Raw genomic sequence first — 17,859 nt, 5'->3', positions numbered from 1 at the left:
TTTTAGATTTCGTCGATATGTAGAATAATAAGCTTTTGAAATCAAAAGTAAAGGAAATTAATTATGAATAAATTATATTTATATGATACTAAAATTAACAGCGAATTTGATTGGACGCACTATAGTGCATTATTTATAGTGCATATAAAGCCGTCGCACACAAATCGGTGTAAAAATGTTTAAAATAAATAAGCCAGGAAATTCTCAATACACTTTATTGTACTGTTTGGACATCAGTATGTATTTTATCATTCGAGATATTTGTGTTACACTTATTTACATTCAAATTAAATTTGTGTACAAGACTTTAACACTATAAAGTGCGTTTAATCGAGTAATTAGTAATTATGGAGACTTAAGGCAACTTTGAACTGCGATTAACTTAATCGATGATTACATCAACCGGTAGAATTAATTATTAATAGTACTAATTATATAATTCATTGTCTTTAATATCTTCAACAACTAAAATTGATAACTCCATCCGTATTGATAAAATAATACACGCGTCATTTAATAACTCAGCTGATTAAATTAGCTAATTAATCGGCAATTGTTGGAATAACTCTCGAAACCCTGCATCACGCGAAATCCAATAAGTTTTCTAGGAAGGTTTCAAAGCTCATTCAGCCTGATTGGCACAGCCGGACAAATTATACAGAAGCGAGCCAATCACGCCGAAGAGACTCAACGCTGCCGCTCTGCGTTAGACACGTGATTGGTCGATCTCTGTTTACTATGCGTACGCTTCGCGCGGTCGTGCAAAATTCTGTCTGGACAAGACTAGAGGCGCGCGTTAATTGGTACGTTCGTAAACAGGGCTGCTCGCGCGCGGGAAACGTGCCGAGACTGCCGAGAGAGGTATCAAGAGTCCCGCTGATCGGAGGATTTAACCCTCGGCGGTTTCGTCAGTTTCGTGTCGCCGTGTCGCCGCCGGTTCGCGCTCGCTCGCCCTCCCGTCCGCCCGCCGGTCGTTTAACCGGTCGTCGTCGAGTGTAGTTTGTAGTCAAGTGTCGTCGCTGGAGTGGGGGGATGGGGGGTGTCACGGCCACCACGCTGGATGTACGCGTGTGCGTCCGCGAGAGATGCCGTCGTGCCGCCGTTCGACGGCCCTGAGCACCGGAGCGAGCGGCACTCGCGATCTCGCATTCGTTCACGCAGTGTCACGCACTCGTGCCCGCACCTGTCATCCCATCGTCGTCGTCATCGCCGCTCGCACGCGAAGGCCCGAGCTGAAATCCGCGGAGGCGACGTCACGTCATCGTCGGCGGGCATCCCGTGACCCGTTGGGATCCGGTGCCGCCCATTGGACTCCGGGCTTAACCTCGCGCGCGACGGCGGCGGCTCTCCGGGGGCGAGAGAGAGGAGCTATGACAAAGGGTGGCATCACTGGGGACGTGTTGGAAGTACGGACGGTGCAGCGCTCGTTGATATGACGCCATTTTACTAACCTTTTTCGTCGCGTACCACTACCGAAGTCTGTACTCGGGGGGGCCGACGAAACGCTTCGCGTTTAACGCGCCGCACGCCACGCGGCCGATCTCACCGTCGCACCGGAGCACGCCCGACGCCTGTCCCCGCGTTCTGCGAAAGTAAGTCTCGTCCTTTGTCCGCGAGCTCGCCGCGGTTTGCTCCGCGATCGCGGGAACTCCGCGCGCGCGCGACCTGCCTCCCTGCCTGCTCCTGCTCTCTCTCCCGTCCGTCTGTTGTCTCGTCCTCGTGCGTGCGGTGCACGTTTCCGTCATCTCCGTCCGCGCGTCGTCCGGCTTCCGCCGAAAATCGTGGACCGAAAATTCGAGAGGGGAAAGGACGCTGCCGTGCCCGATCCGCCGATCTCGTGGATCCCGGGATCGACGTGTCCTCCTCCGACGCCGCTTCCCCGTCGTTTCCTCGGAAAGTAGCGGCGGATCCCGCGAGACCGCGGCGAGGTCCTCGCGTCTCTCCGGACGTGACATGTGACTGTGAATCCGAGTTCGAGATTTCTTTCTTGTTTTTTTTTCTCTCTCTGTGTGTCTCCTACACGGCAGCAAAAGTGCGAAATCCTCGGAGAGTAGAATCGTGACGGGTGATGGTGATCGTCTACGCGCGCAATGCGTCGCAATAACGACAATCCCGTGTCCATCCCCACTGAGAGATCGCTAGCGTGATCGTGTTAATGATGTGTTTCTGTCGCAACGAAACGTCGTCTGTGTTCAAGAAGGCCAAGATCGCGGATAATTTCGAGCTTAACTCGACGTCGCTAGGATTAACGATAGTTTTTTTCGAAAGTAAATAAACGTCGCACGTTTATGTTTATTTCTACCAATGCAGATTTACTTCAATCTCGATTTAGCTTACTTTTCATCCTTTACTAGATATAAGAAGTAGAAAAAGATAGGAAGTAAGTTAAATCATGATTAGAAATGGACATTAGTGTTAATCGTAATTACAATAGTTTTTTAGATGAATATGTTATTGGAATAATTTATATTTGCTCATGCGTATTTTATATTTATATACGTATGAAGGGGTAAAAGCCCACAGTGGGGTAAGTCAAATTTTTTTCAAATATTGACTCGTGTGCATAGATGCAACCTATACAATATATGAATTGCATCTATGCACACGAGACAATATTTAAAAAATGTTGACTTACCCCACTACGGCTTTTACCTCTTTATATGTAAATGTACGTGTAGCTGTAATACATAATTTGTATATTTCAGGTAGATCGCCGCAACAGTCCCTACTATTATGGAAGATGAGGATGGAGAGAGTAAGGTTATAGATATGTGGAACATCTTGGAGGAGCAACGACTCAAAGATTCCACATTGGGCAACGCATTGAGACATTCCATCGACGATGTTTACACCGCTGTAATCGAGGAGGAGAAACAGCTAATACGCTACAACTCGATCATAGGGAGCGACTCGCCGGGTAATAATACCATCGCAGGGCCAAAATTCGTATTCAAGGGCTTCAAGAAGCGCATCTTGGCGGAGGCTCGAGAGGTTCCTGCCGTCGCGCCGAAGAACAGCTCGCCGGAGCTGCGGCAATCGACCCATCCCAATGCGAGGACCGGCAAGGACAAAGGGGTGGAGAGGAAGCGGAAGCGTAAGATAACGGAATACGCTCAATACCTGGGCCTACGACCGTCCACGAGGTACAAGTGCTCCAAGTGTCACGCGTGGGTCAGTTGCGGTCCCAACTCGAGACAGAACTCGTGTGCCTGTAATCCTAGTATGACGCCGATGCCCAGTACCTCGGAGTCGAGTGCTTCGGTGCCGCACGCGAGCAACTTCAAGATCACGAGAAAAGTTTACCTGTGCTCGGCGTGCAACACGTACTTCGAAAATTGGAACCTGTTCTTGCACATGAGGGACATACACAAGCGTCACATATGCCTCTTCTGCCTGGGCATGTTCGGCCAGGCGGAGAGGCTGTCGTACCATCTGATGAAGAAGCACAGCGTTCCGGAGATGGCGTTCTCCTCGGTGGAGGATTTCTACAACGCCTTCAAGGGTTCGTGCTATCTGATCTGTTGCAGCTGCGAGAAGGTGTTCTCGGAGACCGATGACTTCTTCGACCACTTTTGCTCCCCGGTTCTGGAACAGGACGCGACCGTTGCCGTCGCGTCAATGTGCACCATATGCAGACAGACCGGCACACATGCGAGTACCTGTAATTTCACGCTGTCGGACACGGATAAGGAATTACGTAGCCCGTCTACGCCGCCGACAGTCGCCGATACGACGTACGCGGACAATCCGTCGCCGACGACCGTTCCCCCGACGGAGATAGCTACGAATCTCGGAGGTAAAGGACTACCAAGAAAAGCGATAAAATACAACAGGAAGAAACGCGAAAGAGACGACGTGCAAAATTCTCGCCAACAAAAATCAAGCGCGCTGGCGACGAGGAAGCTCGGCGCGAAAGTCCAGTGTAACGAGAATCAATTTGATTGCGGTCTCGATGTCCAAAGAGAAATTGCGAATAGCTTACCCAGGGACACGGTCACCGAGACGATAATGGAAGTGTCCAGGTACAGGGCTGACAATTCGTCTGACGAGAACGACGAGAACGATGAACAGGTGATGAATAAAGACGTGTACAACAATCGTGACAAAGGGTCGGGCGGAAAGTCGCCAGTTCAAACGTGCCAGCTCGATTTCAGTGAACCTTACGACAGTGTAACGGAGACTATCATGGAGGTATCACGCTATACGGGTGAAGAAGACAAGAACGAAAGAGAGGATGCAGCGTATACCTCAAATATACTCGCGTCACACACGGTTGAAAAAATGAATACCGAAGACGAGGAAACGTGCGACAAAAGTGACGTTGATCCGTCACACTCGGCCAGTTCGAGAGCGCCTAGTCCAATACAGTGGGATGCCGAGGAGACTGCGACAGCGGATACGAAAGTGAACGCCACGTGCGAGACCGGAACTAAATACGATAGTCCACGGGATGTGCAGAGTTGCAGTCCCGTCAGCCATTCATTGTTTAGTCCGCAACACGAATCGCACATATCGGATTCACAGCCCAAAGAGAAAGAAAATGTCGAGGATGTCGACAAGAAAAAAGTGGAGAAACCTGTCACGACGAACACCACTGAATCTCAGGCCTCGGTTTCATTTAACGCTGTTGCTTCGTCCGATAGAAGTTTGGTCATCAAGATTTGCAACAGGAACTCGCAGTTCAGCGTCGCGACGACCACCGTCACGAGTAGGGAATCCGAGGAGAATAACAACGCCGAAGGGTCAACGTCGAAGGAAAGAATGCCGAACGGTTCGGAAGTGGAAAGGGACATCGTTGACGATGATCAAGCGAATGAGCTGGACGACAGTGATTCCGACAGCGACAAACTAGCGGTAGTGGACAGTAATCCGGAAGAAGACGAGGAAGCGGAGGACGGCGAGGAGGGCGAAGAACCTGACGAGGCTGAAGACAGGCACGACGACGCGGAAGACGAGAGCCAAAGGAACCAGGAGGAAAATGACGAGACTAAAACTGGGACGCATACCGATAGATCATTTTCTGTCACGGAAACGATGCCGATCGGTAATCCTGACGAGACATCCGACGGTAACGCAATCGGAGATGTTGCAAACGAACAGACGAGTAGTCACACGATTGACAACAGCGGTATTGTGTTAGCCGGTGAAGATGTCCCATGTATCGACCTGAACGTCGAGGGCACCCTGGACAGCATGGAGCTGGAGGAACTGCTGAAACGTTGCATAGAGGCGGCCAGTCCTGTTTGCGTGTACTGCAATCACGCGCGGTACATCGCCGTCAACGGCCGACAGCTGGGCTTGCACATGCTGGCGGAGCACAAGTTTCAGCCGCAGCATCCCGCGATAATTATACACGCGGAGCAGTTCACCGCGCGGGTGAAGAGGTCCCTCGACGAGCTCGAGTCCCGTTATTTCAATCTGGACACGTACAACAGCGCGGACGGCACGTACAACGTTCCAAACGTATTGATATACGAGTGTTTTCATTGCAGATTTCATTCGGCCGTGCACAAGGAGCTGTACTTGCATAACCGAAAGATGCATCAGAAGACCATATTGATCTGCATAATGTGCAAGTCGACGTTCTACAGTTACAGCGAGCTGGTGTGCCACCTGTGTCCCGGCGTTTACTCGCCGAATGTAAATCTGCGATATCGATGTTGCCTCTGCGCGGTGGCGAGTCTCCCATCGGCGTTCCGACTGATGGTTCACGTGCGCAAACGTCACCACGCCTGCGACGTCTGTCTGGAGTCTACGGGCAATCAGCAGCGTCTCTCGAATCACGTGTGGAAGCACAAGCTACATCATTTGTGTTACAGATGCGGCATCGCCTACCGTAACAAACCGGATATCACGAAACATCTTTTCTGGAAGCACGGTACGGAGAGCGTCCTGTGCCGGAAATGCCTGCAGAAGAAGTGGCCGCACATATATCACTTCTGCATACCGCCTACGGCGTTCGTCTGCGAGGAATGTGGCTCGAGCTTTGGACGCGCGGTAGCGCTGAAGGTGCACAAGAGGCTGCATTCCGGCGATTTACCGTACGGCTGCGACGAGTGCGGGCAGTGCTTCATATCGCGGAAGCTTCTAGCCAAGCACCAAGCGGCTCACAGGGAACCCGAACCGGAGGACGTCCACGTGAATGTGACAGACGTGGTTAACGTTCCATCGACGGACAAAGATGAGAAATTGGATAAGGATGTGACCGTGGCGGTAACCGACGGGGACCTGACGACGGGAACCGAGACCGTGTCAAAGAACGTCAAAGAGGCTGTGAAAAGAGTAGTCGACGTTTACGATCTGCCGCCGCTTAATCTGTCGTCCGAGAGCGACACGGATAGCGAGGAAGAGAAGCCCCCTTCCACGGAAAAACCACCGGAGAAAGAGAACATCGACGAGGACGCGACGAAGAAGAGTGAAACCGCTGAAATAACCACCACCGATGACGACGACGTCGCCGTAAACAACGATATAGTCGAGGTAGAACGGAACGAGGAGGAGAAGAAGCAGGAAGCGCGCATTATGGATGGCATCTGGGACAACTTTAAGACGTATGCTGCCAGTCTCGACGTAGAAGAATCCGCCAAGAATGTTGCGTTGAAAGAGAGCGTACCTGAGACTGACGCCGCGTACTTGAGAAGTATTGTCCTTTCTGATCACGACTATTGCGTGATATATTCCACCGACAAAGAGAAGAATGAAGATCAGGCTACTTCAATGGAAGATGACGCGAAAGCAAATGAAACCAAATCTAAAAGAAGTCCGTCGCCCGGTACTCCGAGTCGCAATACTGGATGCGACAGCGACGCGAACAAACGGAAGGCGAAGACTCCCAAGAAGAAGAAACGAAGCGGCAGCACGTCGTCCACGAGCGACTCTTCGAGCGACAGTGACTCGAGCAGTTGCTCCTGCGGCACTAACTGCAGTTGCAGCAGCTCTTCGTCCGGCAGCTCCTCCAGCTCTAGCAGCAGCTCCGATTCCGACAGCTCCGCATCCGAAAGTTCACCCAGGAAGCAATCGGGCGGTCGTAAGGACCGAAATAAGAAGGAGAGGGAAACCACGCGGGAGAACAAGTCGCAGTCTGTCGAGCCAGAGAATAAGCCGGAAGATAACCCGGAGGTCGCAATGGAGAACGGTTCTATGGTACCCGAGGTAACGAGCGAGCCTTCTCCGGTGAAGCCGCTCTTGCGAGAATCTGACTTGGAGACCGAGGAAACTGAGACGGACGAGGACTTCTACGACGAGTATCCTCAGCTGCTCGCTAATAAATTGTTGGCAGAGAAGCGTAATCAATTGATGTTGTTGGCTACTGTAGCGCCGGCATCGACGCCGACCTCGACGCCAACCTCGACGCCGACCTCGACGTTGATGCCGGCGATAGAACAACCGCTAATGCCACTGAACAACGGCATTCTGGTCGCGGAAACGGCACTGCCAGATCCGATCGCAATGACCTTCGAGAATCAGCAACCGCAACAACAGCAGCAGCAGCAGCAAAAGAGGAAAACGAAGACGAAAAAGCGACGAAAGGGCGAGAGGAGCGGTAAACGTAACGCGATTACAACAGCCACCGTGGAATCGATCAAACTGAACATTCCCAAGGCACTTTACCAGAAGAATGCGGGATTCGTTGCATCGTCGCAGCCGACGTTACATCCCAACAGCAGGTCTTCGACGCCGAACCTGCTGCCGGCTGCAACGTGCAACGACTTTCACAGCGGCAATGCTGCGAACATCGCGGCAGAGATGCATCATCAACAGCAGCAGCAGCAACAGCAAGCGTCATCGGCTACCGCCGTCGCCGGCATACCGAATCAGAACGTCGGCGGCAGCGGCGGCACGGATACGGAGAACAAGAGAGTCTCGAAGAGGAAACGCGTGCCGAAGCGTTTTTACGGCGACTCGAGCGACGACGAACCGCAAGAAAAGCAGTCGTTCGGTCGATGGCGGAAAATCGAGACAAACATCTCTACAGCTACCACCACCATCACCCCGGCTTTCGCGCCGTTACCGCCAACGACGATAACGACGCCGCCAAATTCGAAGCCGCTGATATCGCGATTGTCCTTAGGCGGGAAGACCATTATACAGACGTACGGAAACAGGCCTGCTCAAGTGGAACAGGCAGCGAGCCAGCCGCAAGCGGTTCTACCCGAGGCGTCACCAATCGCCGCGCCGGCGTCCGCCACCGAATCCGAAGGTACCGCGGAGAGCAGCAGCGACAGCAGCGAATCCGAGGCAGAGAATACCGTCAGCGTAAGTCAACCAAAGATCAACCCGATGACGCCTGCCGTCGGCGCGTCGATCACGGAGCGACCTGGTAAGATCTACTGTTATTGTCGTTGCCCGTACGACGAGGTGTCGGAGATGATAGCCTGTGACGGTGAGGATTGTCGCATCGAGTGGTTCCATTTCGAATGTGTTGGTATAATGGTGCCGCCCAAGGGCAAATGGTACTGTCCAGACTGCAGGAAGAAGCATGGTATCGTACAGAACGACGAGTACTGCGATTGATAGTTGGCGCATGGGACGACAACGTCGACAGTATGTTATTATTAAATTCGAGTGATCGGATCGTTGCTTTTTAGAGGTAAATGCTAGAATTTTTCTTCTTTTTTTTTCACGAGCGTACGAAAAGAAAAAAAAAACATTGCTACACTGTTCCACGTTGATATTTTTCTTAAGCCGATACACAGAGAGTGTTTGTACATAACTATGTAAATACGTCTTAGAATAATTATAAGAATGAAATAAGGTTTTTTGTGTACATTTCTTTGTACTTCTTTTAACGACGGCGTATTGTATAAATACATAGCGTTATAATAGGTAGATGAGTAAATAAGTAGATAGATGATATCACCGGCAAGGTATTACCATCAACAAGGTTTGCTTTAACCACGTAAATCTCTAAATTAAACTTATAATACAGTATTCGTTTCACGGTTTATTTATATATAGATATTTCATAAAAAGCATACGTATTTGCAACAATATATGTATATTGCTGCAAAATTGCACTTTTTCATCTGCGTCATTAAACGTGGAATGGAGTAAAATTTTGAATAAAAATACAATATTATAATAAATATTGTATTTATTGTATGTAATATTGTTGTAGACAAATAATGTCACCTGTCTACGAAGTATCTAGATAACAATAAAATTAATACTGTATTATAAGCTAACAAAGATCGGTAGGATCGGGCAAAATTCCGTAAAAACGGTGTTTTGGTACCTTGAAAATGGTACCTTGTTAGTGATAGATATGTAGATAACGGTGCGAAATTGTACGCGAGCCTAGCAATGTGGCAAGGTTGCGTCTCACGAATCTTGGGATCTTCGCCTGACGCGTCTGATTGCAATTACATTTACGATCGTTGGCATTTCTGGCGGTGTCTGTACCCCGGTCTTAGCTATCCCCATTGCGATCGGCGTTCGAACTCTCGATACCTCTCCGTTGGTCCGGCAAGACCACGCTGCTAAATGTATAACTGTCGAGTTCAATTTTTCTGAAACCGCGGATACGAAAACGATTGTCTTGTTTTTTTACCGATATCGGACTCTAAATTTTTAAATCGCTGTATTCGCTAAGGGTCATTAATTGGTTTCTTTAATGACAGCGGTGTGCGAATATCGTTGTGTAGCGCTTCCTCAAAGCAATGTACCTCTCGGGAGGCGAATCTTTCCTTGCTTCTAGTCTATCGTATAAGTATTGTCTTGGAATAAAACCTTATTCTTTCAGTCGAAACATCCTCCTTCCGCCGACAGTTCTATGCCAAGCAGAAAAAGCCGGTCAATGGTAATTGTCTGTGGTTGTATTAATCTTATCGTATCGGATTTACAAATATCAGTCAACAGGCAGAAGACGGCCGTCGTTCTTTGGCTATGAACTGTCGATTAATAAAATAACGACGCAATCGCAAGTACCATAATATTAGAAGATGATGAGATGTTTATTGAAAATTTTGCTGAACAGTATTACAGCAACAAGAGTACGAATCTACATCATGCTGTTTTATATTATCTCCTCGAATTTCGTGTGCTGTATAACTTATATACATTTTTACGCGAATCGAAGGAGCGAACGACGGACAAACGCCGGCGTTTTCTTTTAGCGCCTCTCTTAATTTTAGTTTAAATTTTAAAAGAACGAAACAGTTGTGCGCGCGGTTTTTATCTTTGGTTTATCGATCGCTTGCGTTCAACGGACCTCGTCACAGCGGTACATAGCTGTAAAAAAAAATATCTCTTAGAGTACTGCAAGTGACCGTGCTGATTTCCTCAATTGTCAGCCATAGTTTCATCCGGCAATTTGACACCCATGATATCCATGGCGAAATCTTTGTAAGATATCCTCTGTAACATAACGTAATAATACATTACTCTCGGGAAGCCTAACTACGAGTATATCTTATTTATCGCCCACATTTCCGTGTTTTAAATTTAAAACATATTGCACGCGAGGGAGATAGTTACCGGCGGGAGAAAACGGAAATTGAAAGACACGGATCTTTGCGACAGACTTGGTTGAGCCTCGATCATTTCCTCGGTGGGAGACATGATTGTCTTGAGATGTGTATACGCTTCTTGCAAAGTCAACGGTTCACCTGTGACAAATAACAATATAAATAAATAAGAAGAGGAAGATACGTTATTGAACACCAGAAGTAAGACATTTATTTTGAAAATGGTGCAAGTCCAGTTTCAATTTTATTAACTCTACGCGATTTATTTAAACTTTGATGAAGTATTTATGTTTTTTTTCTATTAAAAAAAGTAGCACAATTTGTTGCATTTATTGATATACACATAATTTCAAACATGATTACATATTTTAAATAGAAGCATAAGACAAAAAAAGGACTAAATAGAAATAAGTCTCAGACTAAATTTGATAAACTATTAGCTTATATTAAAATATAATTAATAATGTTAGTAATTTAAAATACTTTTGACGGAATTAATAATAAGTAATTTCAATTAACGGACTTACCGATAGGTTTATCATCTTCCATCAAAGTTTTCAATATTGTCCCACCGAGTAAAATATCTATAAGCTGCTCTCGCGTTAAGGTAGGATTGTCCATACTAACGGAACTCTCTTCGACGAATGTACAAAAGGCTTTCTTTATGTGGCGTATGCAAAGTCCGAACGCGGGTCGATGATTCACGTAGAGCCGCACGAATTCTTCAAAACTAATCTCTTCGACAAGTTTACTGGTTTCAACATATTTGTAGCGTACTTCAGCCATGATATTATCTATCTGAAAAATAAATTCATCTTAGCGAGTTCTATACTTGATACATACAATGTCTCGAAATAAATAGAGAAGTTTTTACTATATATTTTAACGCAATCAATACAAGAACAAAAATCGATTGTTGACTTCAATACAAACGGATTTTATAAATTTTATTGTCAAAAATTTTTAACTTAACAGCAGAAGAAAGATACCTAGTATCAAAAATTTTTTTAATGGATCAAATAGTACATTTTTTTGAAAAAAAAATATTTTATTAAAGGATTCGTCACTTAAAATTGAAATCCTGACTTTTAAAACGTTTATATTTTTTATATATTTTGTGATACTGCAAAGATATACCTCTTTGTTAGTCGGATAATATCCCATAGCTCGCATAAGATTTGGAATCTGCTCGACAACCACAGTGTCGGTGATGGTTTTAGCAGCGATCGTATTCTCGCCCTGATGTAATATCTGCGCATAATAGAACAGATCCTTCATCTCATTTGCCAACCATCCTTTTTTCCCACCTTCGATAAGGCTGTAAAACGGCGAGAGTCCTTCTCCACCTAATCGTGCCATTACATCAACGGATCTAGAACAATGATATCTATTTAATGGTATTAAAACTCGTCATGTATCATTACGGCCGTGTTAGAAGATGATGTCAGAATCGAGAAATTTAATTTTACAATACAGACCGAAGTAAAATGAATTTTTCCGTTGTATATCACTCATGTTTGATAGAACGAGGGCAACTATAGTTGATAATAATACCAATGACTTTCTTAAGTTTACAAAATAACAAATAATTATAAATTTTAATTAATCATTATAAGGTCTATTCCGCTACAAACGTATTTAATTAAATAGGCTTGTCAATAAAGAATTTGTTTTAGTATATAATATGTCAGAAAAAAATATATATATGATTTCTCACGTTTGACATCAAAATTCAACACGGTCGCAATAGAAAGCCGGGAGTCCAAACTACTTTATATAACGCAAATCAACCTGAATTTGATTTTCCACACTAACACACACGGATCGTTGTAGCCTGCGGTAAAGAGTATTTCTTTATTGCTGCTGATAGAAATACTTATTATCTGTAAATAGAGATGGATTATAATACTCGTGTATGTCAGTTAAACGTAAATATGTACATAGTACGTCTAACTTTTTGCGGATGACCCGTCATGCCGACGACCTTGTATGGATTGCCGTCCAAAGGCAATAACTGAAGGCCAATTTCTCTGTCGGTCGCGAACACCATGTAGCCATTATTGTTAACAAGTTTGTCCGCTAAGATCTATAGACATTGTAGCGATTTTTAACGCAGTATGCTAGTTAATTAATTATAAAGCGAGGACATATTTCTTTTGATAATTGAGAAAGTAAAAATTTAAATTAAATATAAAATTCCTAATATGCTCTTTATATTTTTTAATTACACCATTATAAGATATTTAATGAATATCTTTGAGGAAAAAAATGTAGTTATTTATTAATTAATCGTCTACTTACATATGTCAAATTAACGCGCTTAATTTTTTATTATTTTCATGACTTTTAAAGTTTGACTATTGATTAACTATTTGTTGATTGAATATTTGTTTACAATGTTCCTACTATAATTTACATATTTCACCGCAATTATATATACTTTAATAAGTATTTAATTGATCAGAGAAGTGTCCTTGCTTGTGATTATATGTAGGATGTTTAAAGATCATATCTTTGTTGAACAAAATTAAATCTAAAGAAACTGTGATTATTAGCCTGATAATTAGAGCTCTTTGTATATTCAAATCGATCGGAAGATTGTCCTAAAATAAAGTCCCATTGCATTACTTGAAAATATTCTACTGGCTCTTCGAAGGTCGGTCCTAAGTAAGTACCGCGAATTGTCTTGGTAACATCACTGAAGATCTTGTATTTGTGCTGTAATTATAGATTAGGATATTATGTTTTGCTTACGCAATCTAGATGAATCGCAGGAGTATTACTTCAGAATTTGAGATCATGATGAATCTTTCAGTACCGGACTCGGGATACCATGCTAGGCAAAGGGGAACGGCGCTCTGTTCGATTTGATCGATACGTAAAATTTGAAGTCCTGGCACTGGATATGGTCCGCTGTAATGGAATTATAAAACGTAGCTTGCAAATTATTACCATTTTCAAATGCTTGGAAAATTAACTAAATCTTTTATTTGCTCTATTGCCTTATAAACTGCTCAGTATATAATGACATAATATTCTACATACTGGCCTAGTTTACACCGATCACTTGATACGCGTATTAAATAGTAAATAACTAGTAAATTAGTTTGATTATTGGCTGATCAGCTCAAATATACCATTTGATACGCGTATCAAGAGACCGGTGTAAACTATAAGGCCACTTATAATCCAATTTCTTTAATCTTATTCACAATAAAATTTAAATATTTTATTTGAATCCATCAATTTATTTGAATTCGCATCTTCGAAGCAATTTCCATGGATAAAACAATATAATTCACAGATATATACAACCTGCGCGCGAGATCGTATTCGATGAGCTCTCGATCCTCTCCCAAAGAAAAAAACCGCGGTGCATCGGAATCGGATGCGGCCGAACCAAAAAGTATGTCTCTGATAGGTAAATAGTGCGAGTGATATTTTCCAATCAAGTTCCACATGTTGCATTCCTTCGACGCGACGGTCTCATTTCTTTTAAATACTACCACCGTCAACGCGTTATCCTGAAAACATTCATTGATCTTAAAAGTCGATAAATTTATTTACTAAATTAATAATTAAATTTGTTGTCATAACGTTATTCGCATACCATGAAATGCGGGACAGTCAGGCTTTCTTACCGCGTAAGCCATGTAGTTCGCGCACCGCGTGAAAGCGATTTTATTAACAGCCGCCGAAGAATGCTTGTACGGTATTTCGTCTATAGGATCCAAGGTAATGTGATGTAGAATCCAGATCGCCCCATTTTCTAAGCCGCACACCAGCATATCGCCTAAAAAAAGATAAGTATTTTTCTCGTGAAGATTTTCTTCTCTTCCTTTATAATAATAAAGAGACATTCATCGATATATACATCTCGGTGAGAACTTTAGAGCCGTGACGGTCTTCAAGGTCTCGTGGCTTTGCGGGCAGGTGACATAAACGATGTTTTCATCGGTAATTTGTTTAGCGAGAATCGGCTGATAGTCCGGAAGAGGTGGCGTGCTCCTGGATATTATCAGAGTGCATTTTTCATGATTGTATAAATGCACAGTACCTTGCGCGTCACCCACTACCACATAATTGCTGTCGTTGAAAAATTACTATCGTTATTACATTATTGCATTCATTTCAACAAAATCTTGCTATAGATGCCTGTTTTGAATTGTTCTACCTTTCTGGGTGAGCGTCCATACAAGTCGGAATTGAAACCGGATGATGAAACACAAGATGACATTTCTGCTTTCGGATTTCTATTAGTGCTATTACGCCCGTAAAAGAACCTAAGACAAAAAAAATTCAAGATAAAAGAAGAATGCGATATTATGTTCAGTAATATCTATATTATATGTTATAATATATTGCTGAATGTAAAATATGTATGTGTGTAATGTTTTAATATATTAAATAAGTCATATAATATCGAGAATCATTTCAAGAATTTTCTTACATGCAAGAAAATTTCGGACATTAAATGGAGAACGCTGTAACGTAGTATCCGTTGGAAAACAGCTCGGTATTGTTTCGTTAGTTGCCGTGGATTTATTACTCTTGTAGTTTTGTAGAATGTGTTCTGCATTTATAGTGAGTTCTGATAAGACTGTCCCCGTTTTGCTATTATCTTGACGCTCGTCTGATTCATGAAAATATTTCAATTGGACACGATCTACATTCTATTTTTCCTCTGTTAAGTATATTGATATGCACAAGCCTTTGCTTTCCTCTTTACACATTGAAAACAAATAAAAAAACACATGATAAAGAGGAACAATCTTGAAACCCTGAAAAATCAGGACTCTCGAAAGAAAGACATTAGGCTGATCCTTTCAAAATAAGTCTTACTTTCAGGTACATCATCGGCAAATGCCGGAGCTAGCAAATTGGATTGGAGATCGAAGCTTATCCATCGAATGGAGTCTAGATCGCAACTCTGACACCAATATAAAAGTCTTAATTGATAATCATAGAAAGTAATGCGGCCATTCGAATTTCCCGTGACAAGCATACTGTGAAATTAACGATTAGATCATTACAAGCGGCTATCGCTAAATTTACTAGAGAGATTTTAAATTCTAAATTTATATATACCCTTCGTTATCAAGCATAACAGTAATACTGCTTTTCTGTAAATTAAGAGTCTTTATATGTTTCTTCTTCTTACAACCAGTATCATCGACAGCATGTTTGTCTTCACAAGAAACATTGCCCCATATTAAAACGCAACCTGAGATAATAGCAATATCGGACAAATATTATTTAATCAGATTAATAATTAATAGATAACAGATTAATAAATTAATAAACAGACCGTACCATTTGTACTCGCTGTCAATGCTTGTTGTATTTTTGGAACGTAGCATGACACATTAAAGATACCAATATGTTGAAATTTTGTCATAATTTTGGGGCAATCGTAGCTCAAAGCGTGACCATTCTTATTCATGAAATTCAGAAGAGATACATAATATATAATACACAATAAATAGTGTCATAAATAAAATTGTTATATTTTTAAAATTAAATCAAACATTATCTACATGAAATAGATTTATGAAGTATTCTTTCTTTTTATGAAATATCTAGCATTTTGTCTTTCCAGTTTTAATTTTAAAAATATGCCTATATTGTTATTTATATTACATTTAAAATTACCTATTTTATAAAGAAAAAAGATTGAAATTTTATATAAACCTAAAGAAAATAATTTTGCATGAAATTATACTTCAAAATATTGTCATAACTTTTTACTAAATTATATCGCTATTTCGTTTAACTCCAAGATATATACGATTATACAAATAAAATAATGCATTTTTCACCAACCCAAGTTAGGAATAGGACATGATAATCGGTGGTCAATGCAAATTGTTCCGAACACTCGTCGTTGAAAGTTATTCCCTTGACACGTTCAGATGTAATATCGATTAACGATATCGATGCTGAAAATATATTGATTAATAAATAAATCAGCATGATTCTGGATTATTGTTCTAAATTCAATAATCACAGATAAAATCTTCAAAATTTTAGTCATAATAATTGCATTTTCCTATTTTAATAATTGGACAAATTTTCTTGTAAAAATAATTATTAGATATGTAACAATAATGTAAAAAAACATCAAGATGCAAATATAATTCCCAATATAAAGATATAATTGATATTATGGCATCGAACTTTTTAAACAAATAAATGCATGATTAACGAATGTACAGATCAAGCCGGCAAACCATCCGATTTATCGCTTCCATTAGTCCACAGCCAGAAATGCACATTCTGACATTTTCCATCGCTAACGGTGACTATTTGTTTAGCATTAGGACTGATACCAGCAGCTGCGATATCTTCACTACCATGTGGCTTAAATAATGTGCAAACAGGAACCCTGAAGACATCAATAATTTCGCTAACTTCTCGATACATTACATATGTCACTATATTTGTACGAAACCTGAAAAAAAAATAGTTACCCCTTTTCAGTGTCCCAAACCACTACCGCACTATCCTTCCCGGAATCCGCTGTTAGCAACCACTTGCCGTCACGCGAAGTTGACAGAATTTTAACAGCGTTTCGCTAAAAAGGACAATTAGGTTTCTCTTCAGTACTATTTGCCAGTAATTATCATTGTTTTGCGGCAAATCCAAACGTATACCGACATGACCTAGAAGTGGTAACATTTTCCTCGAACTATAGTCGTAAATCACGGCCACGTGCGAACAGGCGTATGCCAATAACGCGCGATTTTCGGTAGTTAAATTTATGACTGGTGCCTCCGGATTCATCCCGAAGGACCATTGCAGTTTCTGAAGAAAAGCAACAATTTTTACTTAAAAAATTTTTACTAAAAAAATATCAGATTTGCCAATATAGTGCACTACTTTTTTTTTAATTTTTTACTCACGAACGGGCAAAGATCGTGCTCCGCGAATCTTTGCTCGAGACATTTTTTCTTCGCGTTTATTTCAATGGTTTCCGTCTCTTCGTTAATTTTGATTTGAGATCGATCGACAACCGATGGAGAAGCGGTGGTATAAATCGCCATCTTATAACAAACTACGACTGTAACAGTCAATTGATAGGATAGAGAGAATTTAAAATTGATAAAGTAGAATTCGCATTAGGTTTTCAAGATGACTTCGTTGATATTAGAGATAACAAAAATTGGTTTTAAACACATACAAATTTATTTAATATTTTTAATATTATAATAGCAATATAAATTTATAACGCAGTTATTTTTATAAAAATATAGTTTCTATCACGTTAGAAATGCAGTATCTTGTGAATATTTTGCTTGGTGAAACCATTTAAAATGATTTACAAAAACATTACTAACTCTATTTGCTACTATTGTATTCGAAGATAAATAATTGAGCTTAAGTAGGAAATTTA

At 42.3% G+C, this 17,859-nt stretch overlaps 4 protein-coding genes across 7 annotated transcripts; 1 reads left to right on the top strand and 3 right to left on the bottom strand.

Moving 5' to 3' along the window:
• The first annotated feature begins 237 nt into the window (after positions 1-237).
• Mesr4 (misexpression suppressor of ras 4) lies at positions 238-10,398 on the top strand. 4 transcript variants are annotated; one of them, XM_071772929.1, is made up of 2 exons: positions 238-1,406; positions 2,706-10,398. In XM_071772929.1, exon 2 carries the CDS (start codon positions 2,734-2,736, stop codon positions 8,512-8,514), a length of 5,781 nt encoding a protein of 1,926 aa, XP_071629030.1. In that variant the 5' UTR covers positions 238-1,406; positions 2,706-2,733; the 3' UTR covers positions 8,515-10,398. The 4 variants fall into 4 exon arrangements, with proteins under 4 accessions (XP_071629030.1, XP_071629029.1, XP_071629028.1 ...); XM_071772928.1 differs by having other exon boundaries at positions 238-1,592; positions 2,710-10,398; XM_071772927.1 differs by having other exon boundaries at positions 239-1,592.
• LOC139809771 (cilia- and flagella-associated protein 251-like) lies at positions 9,890-12,892 on the bottom strand. Its single transcript, XM_071772944.1, has 6 exons — positions 12,421-12,892; positions 12,258-12,349; positions 11,604-11,838; positions 10,994-11,264; positions 10,477-10,607; positions 9,890-10,356 (listed from the first exon to the last, which is right to left on the bottom strand). The coding sequence occupies exons 1-6, from the start codon at positions 12,514-12,516 to the stop codon at positions 10,282-10,284; spliced, it is 900 nt and encodes a 299-aa protein (XP_071629045.1). The 5' UTR covers positions 12,517-12,892; the 3' UTR covers positions 9,890-10,281.
• A 26-nt stretch (positions 12,893-12,918) lies between these two features.
• LOC139809770 (cilia- and flagella-associated protein 251) lies at positions 12,919-15,909 on the bottom strand. The gene is made up of 9 exons (XM_071772943.1): positions 15,780-15,909; positions 15,555-15,690; positions 15,309-15,472; positions 14,917-15,099; positions 14,641-14,749; positions 14,341-14,552; positions 14,108-14,259; positions 13,782-13,990; positions 12,919-13,379 (listed from the first exon to the last, which is right to left on the bottom strand). The coding sequence occupies exons 1-9, from the start codon at positions 15,907-15,909 to the stop codon at positions 13,226-13,228; spliced, it is 1,449 nt and encodes a 482-aa protein (XP_071629044.1). The 3' UTR covers positions 12,919-13,225.
• Positions 15,910-16,870: 961 nt separating this feature from the next.
• On the bottom strand, positions 16,871-17,790 carry LOC139809361 (cilia- and flagella-associated protein 251-like). Its single transcript, XM_071772202.1, has 2 exons — positions 17,369-17,790; positions 16,871-17,270 (listed from the first exon to the last, which is right to left on the bottom strand). Exons 1-2 carry the CDS (start codon positions 17,507-17,509, stop codon positions 16,989-16,991), a joined length of 423 nt encoding a protein of 140 aa, XP_071628303.1. The 5' UTR covers positions 17,510-17,790; the 3' UTR covers positions 16,871-16,988.
• Between the last annotated feature and the right edge of the window lie 69 nt (positions 17,791-17,859).

This window comes from Temnothorax longispinosus, chromosome 3 (assembly GCF_030848805.1).
Source record: "Temnothorax longispinosus isolate EJ_2023e chromosome 3, Tlon_JGU_v1, whole genome shotgun sequence".
NCBI classification, from domain to species: domain Eukaryota; kingdom Metazoa; phylum Arthropoda; class Insecta; order Hymenoptera; family Formicidae; genus Temnothorax; species Temnothorax longispinosus.
The sequence above is the reverse complement of the archived record's forward strand: the minus strand, read 5'-3'. Positions and strand labels throughout refer to the sequence as shown.

What these genes read in the sequence shown, in the direction of transcription:
- Mesr4 (XM_071772929.1), top strand. Translation starts at nt 2,734, where the DNA reads ATGGAAGATGAGGATGGAGAGAGTAAGGTTATAGATATGTGGAACATC.
- LOC139809771 (XM_071772944.1), bottom strand. Translation starts at nt 12,516, where the DNA reads ATGGTGTTCGCGACCGACAGAGAAATTGGCCTTCAGTTATTGCCTTTG. An exon ending in GTGTGGAAAATCAAATTCAG is followed by an intron (nt 11,839 to 12,257) that starts GTTGATTTGCGT and finishes TCATTGTTCTAG; the next exon opens with ATCCGTTGATGTAATGGCAC. An exon ending in ATTTCCGTTTTCTCCCGCCG is followed by an intron (nt 10,357 to 10,476) that starts GTAACTATCTCC and finishes GTTATGTTACAG; the next exon opens with AGGATATCTTACAAAGATTT.
- LOC139809770 (XM_071772943.1), bottom strand. Translation starts at nt 15,909, where the DNA reads ATGAATAAGAATGGTCACGCTTTGAGCTACGATTGCCCCAAAATTATG. An exon ending in TGTCCGAAATTTTCTTGCAT is followed by an intron (nt 14,750 to 14,916) that starts GTAAGAAAATTC and finishes TTTTTGTCTTAG; the next exon opens with GTTCTTTTACGGGCGTAATA. An exon ending in ATGGACGCTCACCCAGAAAG is followed by an intron (nt 14,553 to 14,640) that starts GTAGAACAATTC and finishes TTTCAACGACAG; the next exon opens with CAATTATGTGGTAGTGGGTG.
- LOC139809361 (XM_071772202.1), bottom strand. Translation starts at nt 17,509, where the DNA reads ATGGCGATTTATACCACCGCTTCTCCATCGGTTGTCGATCGATCTCAA. An exon ending in AGCACGATCTTTGCCCGTTC is followed by an intron (nt 17,271 to 17,368) that starts GTGAGTAAAAAA and finishes GCTTTTCTTCAG; the next exon opens with AAACTGCAATGGTCCTTCGG.